Below are 17,872 nucleotides of genomic sequence, written 5' to 3' on the forward strand. Positions count from 1 at the left end.
CCAACTGGAAACACCAACTTAAAAAAAAAAAAAATGAAGCGGTAAAGAAAAGTCCTATGAACCCTCCCCACTGCGTGTTGTCCTGTGGATACTTGCTGTGTAAACTGCAAAGCCCAGGAGATACCAGACCTGGGCAGCTGAAGGGACCGGCTTTAAGTCGGGTTGTTTTGGGGGCTCTCCCATCATTGGACCCTCTTCCCCGAGAATAAACTGCCAAAAAGAGAGAGAATTTAGGAACAAGCTTCTTACGGAATTTAATGTTTTCAGGGATGTATGGGCTGAGGGCTGAGGAGGAAAACAGGGATTTCCCAGCAGAAAGGCACAGGGGTCCAGAGGGCTGGACGGGGCCGACTGGACGGCAAGGCCAGCAGGGACTTTCTCTCCGTCTCGGTTTCTGAACCTCCTAGGACCACGGCTGCTCCTTAAACCCGGACTTGCTGTTGCTCCTTCTTCTTCACCTCCGCCCAGATGTCTGACAGGTCCTGGATGAACTGCTGGATCTAGCGAGGCCAGGGGACCGGCGTTAATGCCAGCCAGCGACAGGCGTTAACTGTCCACAGAGCACACCCAGCTAAACACAGAGCAGCACATCCAGGCAGGACCCGCTTGTAAGGAGTCACCGTTTGCCTGTGACCAACTTCTTGAGGCCACTTTCCCTCACTGAGCAATGATTCCACTTGAAATGGAGAATCAGGCTCAGCAGGTGGATAAACACGGAAGATGCTGGGAAGCCCTGGCGGCAGACGCAGTGGCAGGAGGAAGTCCAGGCTGCCTCTAACAGAGGGAGGGTTCTGAGCAGACTCTGGGGCTGCAAGGGGCCAGCCAGGGTCAGGCAGATGCTACCCTGCTGTTTCATTGCTTTCAAGCGGTGGTTTACCTAAAATCCAGAGCTGATGCTCGTTCTGATAATCTTGAGTCATCAAGGGAAGTTTAATTTCTATTCACTAATCTCTGTTGTCAAGAACATGCTATCTGGAGTTCCCGTTGTGGCGCAGCGGAAACGAATCCGACTAGGAACCATGAGGTCGATGGTTCGATCCCTGGCCTCACTCAGTGGGTTAAGAATTTGGTGTGGCCGTGAGCTGTGGTGTAGGTCGAAGACGCGGCTCGGATCCCGCATTACTGTGAGCTGAGGCGTAGGCCGGCAGCTGTAGCTCCGATTCGACCCCTAGCCTGGGAACCTCCTTATGCCACAGGTGCAGCCTTAAAAGGCAAAAAGACAAACAAACAAAACCATGCTATCAGTCTGACAGTGGAAAGAGCACAGCCTCCAAAGTCAGAAGACCCGGAGTCTGCAACCTAATTGTCCATCCACAGGTGAAGGGATAAAGGAGATGTGGTATATACATACAACGGAATATTACTCAGCCATAAAAAGTGAAACAATGCTGTTCACAGCAACACGGTTGGAACTAGAGATGATCAGACGTGATGTAGGTCAGACAAAGACAAAGACATAGAATATGTGACATCGCTTACATGGAATCTAAAAAACAGCAGCATAAGGGAACTTACTTACAAAATAGAAACAGACTCACAGACATGGAAACGTAAGGTTTCCAAAGGGGAAGGACATGGAGGGATAAATGGGGAAGATGGGATTAACAGAAGCACGTTATCACATATAAAATAGAGAAATATAGCCTTCTGAATATAATTAAAAGTTTTCTGACAACTGAAAAAAACAAATAAATAAAGAAACAAGGATTTACTGTATAGCACAGGAGACCATCTTCAAAATCTTGTATTAAACCACAGTGGAAAAGATCAGAAAAAAGAAGAGAGATATATACAGATACATGTATAACAATCACTTGGCATACACCTGAAACTTACACAACATTGCAAATCTACTATACTTCCATTTAAAAAAATAAAAGATGGGAGTTCCCGTCATGGCTCCGTGGCTAACGAATCCGACTAGGAAGCATGGGGTTGGGGGTTCGATCCCTGGTCTCGCTCACTGGGTTAAAGATCTGGCGTTGCCGTGAGCTGTGGTGTAGGTGGCAGACGTGGCTCGGATCCCACGTTGCTGTGGCTGTGGTGTAAGGCTGAAGGCTACAGCTCCGATTCGACCCCCGGCCTGGGAACCTCCATATGCCTTGGGTGTGGGCCTGAAAAGACAAAAAAAAAAAAAAAAAAAAAAAAAGACAAAAATAGGAGTTCCCGTCGTGGCGCAGTGGTTAACGAATCCGAATAGGAACCATGAGGTTGCGCGTTTGGTCCCTGCCCTTGCTCCGTGGGTTAATGATCCGGCGTTGCCGTGAGCTGTGGTGTAGGTTACAGATGCGGCTCGGATCCCAAGTTGCTGTGGCTCTGGCGTAGGCCGGTGGCTGCAGCTCCGACTGGACCCCTACCCTGGGAACCTCCATATGCCGCAGAAGCGGCCCAAGAAATAGCAAAAAGACAAAAAAAAAGACAAAAATAAAAAAGTAAATTAAAAATAAAAATTAAAAAAAAAAAGATGACCTTGGGTCTGATGCAGTTCTGGAAAAATCACTTCTTTGTTCTGGGACTCAGATTATCTTTAAAAGGGGAAGAGGGAGGGAGTTTCTACTGTGGCGCAGTGGGTATGGATCTGGAGCATGCACTAAATTTTTTAGTGCCTAGAGTCCATTTACTCCCTTGGAGGAAACTTACTGAGGTCTTGGGATTGTGAGATGTGCCAAGCATGGTTTGGAAAATGCTGCTCCACACAGTTTGGGCTTTATTCAGAGACAAGGCTGAACTTTCCGCACACCGTGTACGGCACGCGAATTGTCTTGGAATTTGCAGAATCCCTTATCCTAAGGGGCACCTTGCTCCTGGTTCTAGATTATCGGCTCCCTTCGGAAGCCCGTGCTAGAATCTGCTGTAGAAACGCTCTTGGGAGCATCATTCATTGAATGTCTCTAAAGCCTCCTTGGGAGTTTTCAGCTAGAGGTTAAGTGCTGCAGAAGGTTCGCTTTCTCTGAGAAAACCTTGTTTTCTTTCTTTTTCTTTTCTTTTTTTTTGTCTTTTTGCCTTTTTTTGGGCCGCCCCTGTGGCATATGGAGGTTCCCAGGCTAGGGGTTGAATTGGAACTGTAGCCCCTGGCCTACGCCAGAGCCACAGCAACACAGGATCCGAGCCGCGTCTGCAACCGACACCACAGCTCACAGCAACACTGGATCGTTAACCCACGGAGCAAGGGCAGGGACCGAACCCGCAACCTCCTGGTTCCTAGTCGGATTCGTTAACCACTGCGCCACGACGGGAACCCCCAAAACCTTGTTTTCTTAATGTGGTATAAGAACGTGTTGCTTTTCCTTCTGGTTACCCGGAAGCTCAGAGCCAACCACTGTCCCTGATGCACTGCTGTCCACTACAATCTAAGGCTCCACAGTACACGTAGTCTCTCTCTGGCCTTGACCTCAGATTTTAACTCACATTGTCCCAGGTCTTTATTTTTCATTTTTCAGGCTACTTAGTCATATGTGTGTGCCGTAGGCTCATATGCTACGGGAACGAAGTGGGATGTTTAGAAATAACATTGGGGCAATATGACGGATTCCGATGCAGGCAAACCAAGCTTGAGAGGAGTGAGGATGTTTAGAACTTGGGGTGGAAGCTGTGGTCTGAGCCGGGGATGCTCAGGAAGGGGTGGCCAGCTGGAGGTCACCACCTCCTGCCCCGTCGTTCTTTACAACGGCCAAAGAAAGGTGCGCAAGGATGCCTGGGAGTCCCTGAGACTCTACCGCTGGACACCAAAACTCTTGCTACTATAATGCTGGTTCTCCCCCCCCCCCTCTTGTGAGACGACAGTGGCTTTTACAAGAGTGGGATGTTCCCATGATGTAGGTCATCACAAAAGGCTGAACGCAGAAGCAAGTGTCAGAACTCACTTGCCCGCTAAGAAGCCAGACATTAAAGCGTTGCATAGTGCCTCTTGTCACACAAAATCCTTTTTTTGGGGGCTGCATCTGTGGCACCATTCCCAGGCCGGGGATCAAATCCTGACTTATGCCACAGCTGCGGTCATGCCAGATCCTTAACCCACTGCAGAGGGCAGAGGATCAAACCCGCACCTCTGCAGTGACCCAGGCTGCTGCAATCGGATCCTTAACCCACCGCACCATGGCAGGAATTCCCAAAATAATTTTCGAGAACGTATTTCTCATAAAAATGCTATTTGTGTAATACACTTCGTATTGTCATTTTAAAATGAATGAATGAATTTTAATTTTTCTGCTTGAGTTTCTAATATGGGAAACAACAGTAGCTATAATGCATAGAAACTACAGCTCTTCGAGGGTCTTTGCTAAGTTTTATGAGGGCAAAGCTGTCCTGATACCGAAAAAGCATGAGGATCGCTATTTCAAAAACAATCTTTCCTACAAATTCTCTTTACAGTCTTAGGGCTGATGATAATTCTGTTCTCACATGCCTTACATTGCAGGCTGATTCTTTGCTTTACGGAAATCCTTCTTCCTGGCTGGTCAGTGGGTGAAATTCTTTACATTTCATGAATTTCATCGTTTGTTTTTTTTTTTTAAACAGAGGAGGTACCTCTTAGTCAATTGCTTTTATTGGCTCGTATTTCATATTCATTCACCAAATATTTATTGAGTGCCTACTACGTGCCTGGCATGGTTCTAAACACCAGAGATGGCAGGGAATCAAGCAAACAGAAATCCCAGCCTTCGGGAGCTGACTTTCTGCTATTTCATGGCAGAGCTAAAGCCTTTTGCCAAACAAATAAATAACAAGTCGAAGTTCTCTGCACGTCACAAGATGCACGGGGAATGCACCTGCTAGTGGGGAGGTTCCCAAACTGCGGGATGCGTGTACCTTTGGTCAGAAGGGAGCTGATTTTAGGTGGTACGTGGACAAGGCATCAAGTAGCTTTGAACTGTACAGCGAAAAGTCTATTTCCTTTTCAATTTCCTCCCAATTACTTCAAAGAGAAAAATCTCAGCTCGGTACTAGAATGACTCCACTTTTCTGCACTGGCTCATTTCCTTTTTCCCCACAAATTTTCTCTTTTCCCCACGGGCGGGCCTCCCTCACAAGCCTTCAGCATCTCACCAGAAATGAGTAAGGCTGTTTTGCACAGCCAGTGAATTCCGTCATGTGTCCTTGCTTCTGCCCGTGTTGACGGGGGCCAAGCGAGTCTTAACGCAGTTAAGCAGTTCTTGGAGTGTGCAACTCGGGTGAACACCATGCTCTGGGAACTTGGTGAAAATGGACATTCACAGGTTCTCATCTCTGACCCACTGAGTCGGAGGCTGCGGGTGGGCTCTAGCCATCCTCCCAGCCCCCCGGGGGTTTCGATCCTATTAAAATCTGAGGACCACTACCCTGCCCGGGTCGTTCCTCCATTCGACCAATGGAGAACCATCTTGGCTCAGTAGAGCCAGCTGGCCGGGCACTCGGGCCTCCTCTTACCATGTCCAGCTGTTTGTGGGTGTCCTCCAGGGACACGAAGGTCGCCTCCTTCAGCTGCTTGCTCACGATCTGGAACAGGTTCAGCGTGGCCATCTTAATGGTGCCGAGCAAGAGGGTTTTCTTGGCGGCGGTGTTCTGGATGTGTGCCCAGCGCGATTCCTGGCGAGGGCAGGGGGAGGCGTGAGCGCTGTGAGCATGGGTACGTGCGTGTGCGTGTGTGCGTGCACGCGTGCGTGCGTGGCCCACACTCACCCGGCACCCAGACGCGCCCCGCCCGTGGGCTCACCCAGATGATGACGTCGCTGCGTGCGCGGTCGAAGCGCATCTGCAGGCGCGCCAGCTCGTTGTTGTGCTGCAGGATCTCGTCGTCCTTCTCCTCCTTGTAGCGCGCCAGCCTCGCCTTGGCGCGCTCGATCTTCTCCTGGCCCTCCTGCGCCGCCTGCATGAGGTCGTGGTGCATGCTCACCAGCGTCTTGTAGCGCGCGATCACCTCGTGGATCTCCTCGAACTGCCGCAGGGGGGAGGAGAGGGGAGCCTCCGGTCAGTGCGCCCCCGCTCTGGGTTCCCACCCCACCCGCACTTTGCGCCCCCAACTCCTGGCCTGGCGGGGAGGCCCTGGGCCGAGGTCGAGGTCGATGGGCAGAGGCTGTGAGGCCCTTGGAGCCGCGCTGCGCTCCTCCTGGGTTGGTTTGGCACGTGTTGGGCGCATGTGCATCCAGACCTGGGGCTCCAGGTCCTGAGTGCGTGTTAGAAAAACCGGGGAACTTCAAAAAGGACACCTGTCAGGCTGCAGCCTCAGCGATCTGGACTAATACACCGCTCTGAAGTTCCCTCTGCTAATTCTGGGGTTGAGAATTGCCACTTGGGGTGGGGGCATGAGTCGATTTTGCGCTGTCTCCAATCTCAATCGTGATCGTATGCAGCAAGAATGTACCAAGACCACTTAGAAGCCCGGAACTGTGCTAAATGCTAGGGCTAGAGCAGGAGATAAGAAACCAGACCCCGCTTTTATGAAGCCTCCAATGTGGGGTGGTGTGGGAGGCCAGATGGCCGGTAAGTAGGCAGTTACACACAGCGATAAGCCCTATCAGTGGCTGGGGGATGGGGCTGCGGCAGAGGCAGACTGTCGGGTAATATCTTCCGCCTGGTGATTTCTGGCATTTGTTCAGCAGTTGCTGGGGCCTCCCTGGAGCGGAGGCTGAAGATGGTGCCACTGGGGCCCATGGCAGGCCAGGCTTAGGGGCCCCCTCCAGTCCTGTGGCAGAGCCCACCACTCTGGCCCCACCCAGAACTCACAGGCCCCATCCATAGACCAGGAGCCCTGCCACCCTCCCTCTCCAGCAGGCAGTGTGAGCACCAGCTCCAGGATGCCAACTCATGTCCCAGGGGGGTTATCAACGTGTGCCTCCCGGCCACCCAGGGGACACTCCCTGAGTGGTTTCTCCATCTCATAACATTTCCAGCGATAGACTGGTGTTCTGGGAATTGCCCTGCTGGCCTTTCTCCAAATGTATCCTCTGTGGGGAAGGGCCACTGAACCCCCAGCATGCGGGGAGGTGGGGAGAGCCAGAAGAGGCTCCCTGGGGAGAAGGATGGCCAGAGTGAGACCAGAGGTTTGAAGAGAAGCTGGCCAAAGACAGCTGGGGGAAGGTGAGAGAGTAATTACAGGTAGAGGGATCAGCCTGGGTCAGGATGAGTGCAGGTGGCACGTTCATGGTCACAGTAAGCAAGAGAGTTTAGTGGGAGCGGCCTGAGTGCAAGACGGGGAGGGAGAGACGGAGGTGCCTCCCGAGGACTGTGGACTTCATCCACTGGAGGACAGAGCAGAGAGAGAACTTCCTGTCTGCGTTTCTGAGAGATGCAATGATACACAACAGTCCAAAGAGATGGGTTGCATCAGAGCCACAGGAGCACCTCCCCAAAACTTAGCACTGAGGTCAAAAGGACTCAGGTGCCAACTTGAAGAGGCTCCCACTGTCCAAAGACGGGACACTTTGAACGCCAATAAGAATAAGTGCAAAGGATGGAAGCATATTAAAACCCCATGGGAGTTCCTGTCGTGGTGCAGCAGAAACGAATCCCACTAAGAACCATGAGGTTGCAGGTTCAATCCCTGGCCTCTCTCAATGGGTTAAGGATCCGGCGTTGTCGTGAGCTGTGGTGTAGGTTGCAGACGCAGCTCCGATCCCACGTAGCTGTGACTGTGGTGCAGGCCGGCAGATGTAGCTGCTGATTGGACCCCCAGCCTGGGAATTTCCATATGCTACGTGGTGCAGCCCTAAAAAGCAAAAAAAAAAACAAAAACAAAAACAAAAACAAAACACAAAACAAAAAAACAAACCATGAGCTCACAATGATACTAACAACATTACAGGGCACTTTTGGAGGGTGCTGGAGAGCCAACTTGGTATTCTGAAAAGTCTAATTAAGAATTGGAGTTCCCTGGTGGCCTAGCATTTGAGGATCCAGTGCTGTCACTGCTGTAGCGTGGGTCACTGCTGTGGTAAGGGTTGGATTCCTGGCCCGGGAACTTTGGCATGCCACAGGCGTGGGCAATAAAATAAAATAAAATAGAAATTAAAGAATCAAGCATTTAACAAGCTTTCTCTTTAAGACCCGCAGAGTTATTGAATAGTTGAAGGGAGGCTCTCTTAATGAAGTCCTTCTTTTTTCTTGTCTTTTTTTTTTTGTCTTTTGAGGTCCACACCCACGGCATATGGAGGTTCCCAGGCTAGGGATTGAATTGGAGCTACAGCTGCCAGCCTACACCATAGGCACAGCCACGCCAGATCCAAACCTCATCTGCAACCTACACCACAGCGCCCGGCAATGCCAGATCCTTAACCCACTGAGTGAGGCCAGGGATCGAACCCGGAACCTCATGGTTCCTAGTCAGCCTTGTTAACCACTGAGCCATGACGGGAACTCCAATGAAGTCCTTTTCTTGATGGTAGTTTTCTAGCTCATACATGAAGGAGAGGTCTTAGACGTTTCCAGCAGCCTAGAAGGATCTTTGGCCCCCTTTCAGTCGGTATCTGCCCCCGCCCCCACTACTGAGAAAACCAGAATTGTGACCTCTGTTAGCAAAGATTCAAAGATGCATTTTACCTGTTTTGAAACACATCAGTGGGCTTGTTCAGTATGTCCCCTTTTATGTGTGGCTTCTTTTGCTCAGCATGATAATAATATCTGTGGCACCTGACAAACACATCAGCCAGATGCAGTGTGGGTACCTTGTCTGGACCCCGACTGGAACCAACCAGCTGTGCAAAAAGCACTTGCAGGTGTTCCTTGGCGGCCTAGTAGTTAAGGATCTGGCATTGTCACGGCTGTGGCTTGGGTCACGGCTGTGAGGAGCCTTCAATCCTTGGCCCCAGAAGGTCCACATGCCACGGGCACAGCCCAACCAACCAAACGAGCAAAAAGCATTTGTACAATAACTGGGGAAATTTTAACACTGACCAGAGGTAGCTGTGACAATGGTATTGTGACCATGTTAAAAAAAAAAAAGTTCTTTTGGGTTCTATGTTGAAATGTTTATGGATGAAAAAAATATTTGCTTCAACATGGCAGAGACGATGTTGGAATTAGGTGATAAGCAATGGGCATTCAATAGACTCTTCTCTCTACTTTTGTGTATGTTTGACATTTTCCATAATACAAATTGGTTTTTTTTAAATCATCGTTTGGAAACAGGCCGTAAAAGGACATATACACACTATTCATAGTTTATGGATAATGTAATATGTTGCCAAAAGTAATAAAAACAAGCATGAAATCAAGAAAAAAATCTGGATACTCCTTACCACTAAGGAAAGGTGTTTCTGATGGGATTTGGAAGGGGGCCCCCGGGGGGTTTCCATTAATAGTAGTGTTTTATTCTTTTGCTTTTAAGGGCCATGCCTGTGGCATATGGGGGTTCCCAGGTTAGGGGCCAAATTGGAGATGAAGCCGCTGGCCTACACCACAGCCACAGCAATGTGGATCCAAGCCCCATCTTCGACCTACACCACAGCTCACGGCAAACGCCGGATCCTTAACCCACTGAGCAAGGCCAGGGATCGAACCTGTGTCCTCATGGAAACTAGTCAGATTTGTTTCTGCTGAGCCACAACAGGACCTCCTAGCAGTGTTTTATTGAAGAAAAAAAGAGTCAGTGGCAAATAGGGGGAAGTATTGATTTGATAAAGCTGTGGTGAGAACTTGGGTGCCGTTATATACTTCTGTGTGCTTTTCAGTATGTTTGAAACATTTTGCAAGAAATACAAGAAGGAAGGAAGAGAGGGAGAAAGACTGGAATCACACTGGCTGGAGAACGCCGGACAGGCTGGTGGCCGGGAATGATCAGAGCTGAGCTCCCGAGGAGGTGCCCTGGTGGTCTGGATGAAGAAGGGGCAGGGGCTGGATTCCAGAAATACACAGGAGGCAGAAGAGACCAGATCTGCTGATGGATGGCTGCGGGAGGAGGAGGCCCTGAGTTCTGGCGAGGCTGTGGGTGGGTGGCCGGACCCACCAGGGGCAGGGCTGGCCTGGGGCTGGCAGGAAGCAGTTGCAGACACGATAAATTAGATGTAGGGGCCTGAACTTAGGAGGGAGATGAGGGCCCGCGAGAGGCCAGTCTCCTGGGTTCTAAGACACATATCTTACCAGCTCTAAACCTGAGCCGTCGCTTACACTCTATCTGCTGCTTTAGTATAGTTGTCTTTCCCCCAGCCCCGCTCCTCCCAACCCCCAAACTCCAATCATTAAATGAACAATTTATCCTACCATAGGTAGTAGGTAGAACGGAGGAAATAACCCAGATTTGGGACTCATGCATAAATCAATCGGGTTGTTGTATGTGGGAATTGCCAGGACTTTTTAAAAAGCCCCGTGTCCTTTGTTTCCTGGTGCCCCCACAGGATGTGGATTCGTGCCCCAGGGGACACACCTCCTGCCTCGCTCACCCCGGTGCCTACTGTCACATGGGGCGTGGGGGACACAGGGTGGATGGCCACTGACAGGGTGGCACCACGGGAGGCCCCGGGGAATTGCTGAGGGAGAAAGGAGGGGGGGTCCGAGACAAAGTCCCGAGGAATATAAAGGGGGGCACCCAGGGGAGCCTGAGAAGGAAGGACCAGAGGAAACCAGAAAGGCAGAGAGGGGGGAGGCGTCCCAGAGGAGAGGGGACGGGAGCATTTCAATTTCAGGGAGGAGCACTGATGTGCTCATGGTTGGCTGGAGGGTAGGGAAGTTCCCTTCGCTGGGCAACAGGTGACTTTAGGAAGAGCAGTGGTCGGTGGCCTTGTGGAGCCCAGGTTAGAAGCAAGGGCTCAGCCACTTACAAGCTATGCAACCCTGAGCAGGTGTCCCAACCTCTCTGAGCTTCCACTCCCTCCTCGAAGCGGTGAAATGACAGCAGCAGGAGTTCCCATCGTGGCGTAGTGGTTAATGAATCTGACTAGGAACCATGAGGTTGCGGGTTCGATCCCTGGCCTTGCTCAGTGGGTTAACGATCCGGCGTTGCTATGAGCTGTGGTGTAGGTTGCAGATGCATCTCGCATCCCGCGTTGCTGTGGCTCTGGTGTAGGCCGGTGGCTACAGCTCGGATCAGACCCCTAGCCTGGGAACCTCCACATGCTGCGGGAGTGGCCCCAGAAAAGGCAAAAAAAAAAAAAAAAAACCCAAAAAAAAGAAAAGAAACGACAGCAGCAAAGCTAGTGGACAGCGCCCAGCCCAGGCCGGGCACATGCCGCGCACCCAGCTCTGCAGGAGACTGGGGCTTCTCTCCAGAGCAGGGGACCGTCCCCGCAGAGGGTCCCCATCCCCCCAGAGCCCCGGGGAAGAGGAGGTGGCGCCGGGGAAGCCCCGCCCCCAGCCCTCCGCGCACCTCCGAGTTCTCCACCACCTTCTCCAGGAACTTGTTGAAGATGGAATATTCCTGCAGCCTGGCGCTCAGCCGCTGGTGCTCCAGCCGCAGGGCTGCCATCTCCTGCTTGGCCTTGGCCAGCTCGCGCATGCGCTGCCTCTTGAGCTCGCGCTCCTTGTTGGCCTTCTTCAGGGCCCGGATCCGTTTCTGGTCGTTCTCCTGGGGTGTAGGGAGGAGGGGGACAGTGGCGCTGCTCAGGTGCAGGGCTGCCCTCTGTGCAGCCCAGGCGGCGGCGGGACCCCCACAAGGCCTCTGTCCACCCAGAGGTTGGGGGGGCGGCCAGGCTGCCCATATGGGGGAGGAGATGTGAGCACAAGGTTCTCTAGGGTTTTCTGAAGCTGGGGAGGGGATGTCTATGGACTGAGGTGGACTGAGGAGGCTGCCAGGACAGGGGTTTAATGCAACATCAAAAGGCGGGCTTGCGGGGGACCAGACAGGAAGTGGTTCTGATTCTGTGGGATGTGGGCTCTGGGGACAGGGCAGGGGTGGGGAAGCCCCATACCACACTGAGAAAATCCAGAACTGAGAGCAGGAACCCTTCTAACAAAGTTTGTTTCTTTTCTTTTTGGCTGTGCCCCCGGCAGGTGGACGTGCCCGAGCCAGGGATCGAACCCACACCACAGTTGTCACCTGCACCACAGCCATAGCAACACTGGATCCTTAACCTGCTGTGCCACATGGGAACTCCCTGTTTCTATTCTTAATGGTGGCCATGGGTCACAGGGGAGAGTCCTGGGCCCAGACTTGGGGGGCTGGAATTGTCTCCTGAGTTGGTAGACCCCAACTCCTGGGCCCCAACTTCTCCAACTGTGGAAATGAGAGGCAGGAGCCCTTCCCTTCCTTTCAGAAGCTGGGGCGAGCACCCTGGTGCTCTAGGGAGATGGGCTGGGAAGTGGGCCTGGCCCAGAGGGCCTGCTGGGCAAGGCCATGCTGGAGAGCGAGTTCCTGCAGCTTAGACCGGCCTCGGGCTGGGAGCGGAGGAGGTGATGCAGGCAATTCGATGCCCAGGAAGAAAGACCTGAGACTCAGCTGCTGCGGTGGGGCTGACCCCCTCCTCCTTCCTTCCCCAAAGCCCTCCTCCCAAGACTGGGGCAAACTTCTCACACCGCACGCCTTCCCCCTCTGGGGCTCCTGTGATGCCACCTGGAAGGGCAGGCTCAGTGGTGGCCTTTGAAGGACATGGAACCAGGGCGGGGAGAGGCCACTAAGAGGGTTTGCATCTGCCTGGTGGGTCCAGGAGAGGATGCAGAGACCCTAAACCAGTGGTTTTCAAGTCCCACTGTGCCTCCCAGTCCCCTGGGGACACTTTTAACAATACAGCAGGCAGGGCCCAAGCTCAGGCCCGCTGTAAGCAAGGAGAGAAAAAGCCCAGGGGCCTGTATCTGTGACCAGCTCCCCATGATTCCAACGATTGGAAAACCCCTCACCCCCAAAACCCCTGCCACCCCAAGCACTCCAGGAGCTTCTCTCTGGCCAATAAGGACTGGACCTCCGGACAAGATGCCTGGTCCATCAGCTTCCTTTCCCACATGGTTTTGGCACAGACAGAGACAGAAGATGCTTGCGAGCAAGACCGCCCTGTAACAGAGGCCAGCGATGCCCTCCTGCGGCTCTGCCTACCTTTCAGGGCTTGGCAGGTGCTGGCTGGCGCAAGTCTAGAGAAATCTGGATTTTAAAATGGTTAAATCTGGAGTTCCCACTGTGGCTCCGTGGTAATGAACACAACTAGGATCCATGAGGATGTGGGTTCAATCCCTGGCCTTGCTCAGTGGGTTAAGAATCAGGCGTTGCTGTGAGGTGTGGTGTAGGATGGAGATGTGGCTTCCATCTGGCCGTGGCTGTGGCTGTGGCTGTGGCTGTGGCAGGCAGCTGAAGCTCCAATTCAACCCCTAGCCTGGGAACTTCATATGCCGAAGGTGCAGCCCTGAAAAGCAAAAAAAAAAAAAAAAAAAGAAAGAAAGAAAGAAAGAAAGAAAAATAAACAAGTTAAATCTCTCCTCTCAGGACTGATGGAGAGAGGGTGTCTCTGAATGGAATCTGGCGCCTGGCTCCTGCCTGGGCCTTCAGTGCAGGGAGGGAGGGGCGGGGTGAGCTGGGAGAAGGAAAACCCCGACTCATCTTTGTAGTCCCAAGTGCCTGGCCCTGACCGTGGCACGTTCATTCGTTCATCACCCATCATTCATTCATTCACTGAATAAACGGTACCAAGTGCAGACAAGGACATAGAAAACAGCAGAGTTCCCTTCGTGGCTCAGCAGAAACGAATCTGACTAGTATCTTTAAGGACGCAGGTTTGATCCCTGGCCTCGCTCAGTGGGTTAAGGATCTGGCGTTGCCGTGAGCTGTGTGTGGTGTAGGTCGCAGACATGGCTCAGATCCCACCACGTTCCTGTAGCTGTGGCATTGGCTGGCGGCCACAGCTCTGATTGGATCCCTGGCCTGGGAACCTCCGTATGCCTCAGGTATGGCCCTAAAAAAAAAAAAAAAAAAGAGAGAGAGAGAGAGAGAAATAGAAATAGGAAACGGCCATCTAGAAGGGGGCAGGGACTGACAGGGCAGCTGGAAATTACTAACAGCAATCGGCGGCAGGGACTTGAAGGGGAGCATCTATCCCAGGGTGAGGAGTCGGCAAAATCGAGGAGAAGGGTTGGGGGGAGGGGAGCGGGAGGAGGGGCAGCTCGACGGACCCGCAGAGTGTGGCGCCCCCGTCGGCAGGCCACTCCCCTCCGTACCTGGATGAACTGCTCAAACTTCTGTATGTGGGCTTTCAGTTGGGCCTCCTTGACGCCCAGTTCCTCCCAGCGCAGGTTCAGGGTTTCCATTCTGCGCTGAAATGTCTTGGGGTGGGGGGCGGGCAGAGAGGTCAGGAGGGCCCCTGAATGGGAACCAAGGAGGGGCCCAGCATCCCCTGACCCAGAGCCTCTGTCCCCAGGGACCCACTTTCCACCCCAGGGCATCCCAGGACGCGGGTAGCCCGAGCCTCAGATGCCTTCTGCGCTCTGCCAAGGAAACACAGGACCACACCCAGGCTGCCTGGCTTGAGCTACCGCCACCCGCAAAACAGATGGCGGTCCTGTGGCCCTTCCTGCCCGCCGGCCCCGAGCGGCCCACCTCCTTCTTCTGCTCCATGGCATGGTGCATGATCTTGGCCTCCTTCTTCTTCTCCAGCAGCCGGACGGATGGGGAGTCTGACTCGTCCTCAATGCTGGGGAACTTCCTGCCCAAGACACAGGCGGGAGGGACCGTGGGCTCTGAGCACTGGGGCAGCCCGGGACTGGAACCCCGTGGAGAGAGGCACCGTGGGGAGGGAAGGGGACCTCCCCCATCTGAACCAAAGGAATGATGCGCTGAGATGGAGAGAGGGCTGTGCTGGCGACCGGGCAGCAAGATGCGGCCTGGGGATGCCGGGCGGGGCGGGGATCCAGGGGATTGGATGGATTGGTGCCGGAGTGATTTGGGGCTGAGTTAAAAGAACAGGAGGGCAGGTTGGAAGGTGGGGCACCGGGTGGGAAGGGTGGGTCCCAGGCCCCCGACACTCACTGCAGCAGCTGCAGCAGCCGCTCCCCATACTGCAGCCGGAAGTACTCCGCCAGATCCTCCTCTTCCATGATGCCCAGGCTCATGGCGCCGGTGACTTAAAGGCCCAGCCGGCAAATCTTCACAGTGAAACACAGGTGGTAGAGCCACAGGTGGCTCAGGGCTGGCAGCTGGGCTCTTGCTTCTCCCCTCCTCCTGCTTTTCAGGGTCCCACAGAGGGTGGGTGTCTTCGAGACTCGGGGAAGGTGACCGGAGGCCGGCAATCAGCAGCTCAGGATGTGTGGGGAAGGTGCTGGGAGATCCGGTTACCGGTTACCTAGCAACAGGTTCTGGTTCCGTGGACCACAGATGGAACCCAGGCTTTGCCCTCTGACCTCTGCCCCCACTCATGCTGGGCTCTGGCTCTCTGCTCCTGCATTCACCCCTGAGAAGCTCTAGGAAGAAGTTAGGTCTGTTAGATGCTGCTTCCCAGAGCCAGGAGGCAGGGGGTGTCCAGGGCTGGGTAGGGGGAGGCATGTCCCTACAGCCTCCTCCTGGCCTCAGGGGTGTGCGAGGGGGAGGCAGGGGGCTGGGGCTCGAACAGATGGTGGAGAAGAAAAGGACTGAAGGGAGGTGCTTCGCGGAGGCAGGGGTGGGGCTGCACCGAGAAGCAAGGCGGGTGTGGGAGGAGGGGAGGAGGCTGCAGAGCGGAGGGCCAGGTGGTGGGCAAAGGATGCGCAGCCGTGTATGTCTTGGAGGGGGTTTGGGGGAGGAGGGGAGGACGGACAGGCAAGAAGCCTGGGGATTAAAGAGGCTGCCCACCCCAACCCCCCGGGAGACGGGGGAGGCCCACGACGAGGCTCCTTGGAGGGTAAGGGACTCAGGGCTAATGCCATTTTTGAGGCTGGCAGAATGGTTAAAACATAAAGAAATGCCAAAGCGTGGTGAGATCCGTGTCGGATGCTTTACGTGTCGACTTAAGGATGGCTGCCTTCCTCGATTCCGTCAGAGCCTCGTGCATCAGCGCATGTGAGGTCCAGGGTCTAAATTCAAGACCTGTGTGTGAGTGAGGCGGCCGCCCGGAGGTAAGGGCCGTGACCTCGTGCCAGCCGCTGCTCCGGCTCCCGGGCTCCGCTCTTTTCTCTGCTCCCCACCCCCACCCATGCCCACGGAAGCAGCGCAACCTGGGTCTCTTGGGGTCTGGGATGCGGAGCCAGGGTGGGGCTGGGTCTCCGAGCGCGGAGGGTGTCCTGAGCTCTGCAAACCCAGCCCGCCGCATTGCCGGTCCTCTGGCGCCCCCTGCTTGCCGTCCGAGCCAACCCGAAATCCTGGCCCGGGAAGAGGAGACGTGGTCTCCCATTCTCACCTCCTCGCCTCTCTTCCAAGGCCTGCTGCTCCCAGCCAGCCCCCACGGGCTCAGCAGTGGCGCCAGGACAGCCCCCACCCGACCCAGAACACACCCCCGCCCCACCAAGCCACTCCATCAGAGAAGGTTCTCCACCAGGAGCACCCCCAAGAAACAGACACTGCACCAGTAACACTGTAAGCTCCTCAAAGGAGTGTGTTTCTCTCCTTGCTGATCCCTAGAGTTTGGCACAGTTTGGGGTTTCCCACTCCACACCCCACGGTGCCCCCACCCTGAGAATGTGTGTGTGATGCAGGTTTTGTTGTTCTTTGTTTTGTTTTGTTTTTGCTTTTTAGGGCATATGGAAGTTCCTCGGCTAGGGGTCGAATCAGAGCTACAGCTGCCGGCCTACGCCACAGCCACAGTAATGACAGATCTGAGCCACGACTGGGACCCACAGCACAGCTCACAGCAACATCAGATCCTTCACCCACTGAGCGAGGCCAGGGATCGAACCCGAAACCTCAAAGTCCTAGTCGGATTCGTTTCCCCTGCACCACGAAGGGACCTCCTCCAGTCACCTGTTTGCCCTGGTATATTGACACATCCACGAACCAGATGGTGCAGGCCAGGCTGGTGTGCACAGGCGGCTGCAAAGGCATTTTCTTCTCCTGCCTGTGGTCCCACCCGGAGAGCTCTTTCTGTACCTTGAGAACCGTCACCCCCATCGCCCATACCAAACCCCTCTAGAGTCTCACTGCCTTTCCCGGAGCCGTGGGTCAATCTGCAGGGCAGTGTGGGAGTCCCAGACTTCAGGGCTCTCCTCCACCCCGTCGTCTTCCCTCTCTGGGTCAGCCCAGCTTTCTGACCCCCACTTGTCCATCTTGATATTTGTCTCTAAGGCGTCTGGGAGAATCTGATGGCTTTAGGTTGTTGGAAACCAATAGGCATAGTCGTTTCTGTTTTCTCTCCTGTCCTATCCTCCCTCTGAGACAGTTAGGGGAGAGGGGGAAATACTAGGAGAAAAAGAGAACTAGATTAATCTCTCAAAAAAATATATCCTGCCATATAGTGCATCATAGTGCTAGACACACAGACTACTGGGTGTGAAGAAACCACTTCTTGTGTAGGTAATATTCCATCCTGTATATGTCTTATATGCCATGTAAGTGGGGTCAGGCAGATAAACTATGTCAAACACATTTCAATAGGGATGTTTTGGAAATGCCTTGGTCAATTACATTGGGTTTTTTTTTTTTTTGTCTTTTTGCCATTTCTTGGGCTGCTCCCATGGCATATGGAGGTTCCCAGGCTAGGGGTCGAATCGGAGTTGTAGCCACTGGCCTACGCCAGAGCCACAGCAACGCGGGATCCGAGCCGCGTCTGCAACCTACACCACAGCTCACAGCAGTGCCGGATCGTTAACTTACTGAGCAAGGGCAGGGATTGAACCCGCAACCTCATGGTTCCTAGTCGGATTCGTTAACCATTGCACCACGACGGGAACTCCTACATTGTTATTAATTACTGTAACAAACAGCCTCAAGTCTCAGTAACTTACCAAGGTCCAATGTGGATTTTCCTAGTCGGGCAGGGCGGCTCTCCTGGGAGGTTCTCTTCTAAGCAGTAAAGGGTCTAAGCCCCTTCTGTCTTGCAGCTCCATGAACTCCAAGGTCGCTAAGGAAGGGAAAGAGAAG

At 53.6% G+C, this 17,872-nt stretch overlaps 1 protein-coding gene across 1 annotated transcript; it reads right to left on the reverse strand.

The window, feature by feature from the left end:
* Positions 1-229: 229 nt before the first annotated feature.
* Positions 230-16,244, reverse strand: CCDC42 (coiled-coil domain containing 42). Its single transcript, XM_047757562.1, has 7 exons — positions 14,855-16,244; positions 14,426-14,531; positions 14,047-14,151; positions 11,276-11,473; positions 5,693-5,914; positions 5,407-5,565; positions 230-500 (listed from the first exon to the last, which is right to left on the reverse strand). Exons 1-7 carry the CDS (start codon positions 14,935-14,937, stop codon positions 423-425), a joined length of 951 nt encoding a protein of 316 aa, XP_047613518.1. The 5' UTR covers positions 14,938-16,244; the 3' UTR covers positions 230-422.
* Positions 16,245-17,872: the final 1,628 nt, after the last annotated feature.

This window comes from Phacochoerus africanus, chromosome 14 (genome assembly GCF_016906955.1).
Source record: "Phacochoerus africanus isolate WHEZ1 chromosome 14, ROS_Pafr_v1, whole genome shotgun sequence".
NCBI lineage: Eukaryota > Metazoa > Chordata > Mammalia > Artiodactyla > Suidae > Phacochoerus > Phacochoerus africanus.

Coding starts and splice junctions, on each gene's coding strand:
- CCDC42 (XM_047757562.1), bottom strand. CDS start 14,937: ATGAGCCTGGGCATCATGGAAGAGGAGGATCTGGCGGAGTACTTCCGG. Junction 5,915..11,275: donor AGGTGGTGGAGAACTCGGAG/GTGCGCGGAGGG, acceptor CCCCTGCGGCAG/TTCGAGGAGATCCACGAGGT. Junction 5,566..5,692: donor GCAGCGACGTCATCATCTGG/GTGAGCCCACGG, acceptor TGCCCTCGCCAG/GAATCGCGCTGGGCACACAT.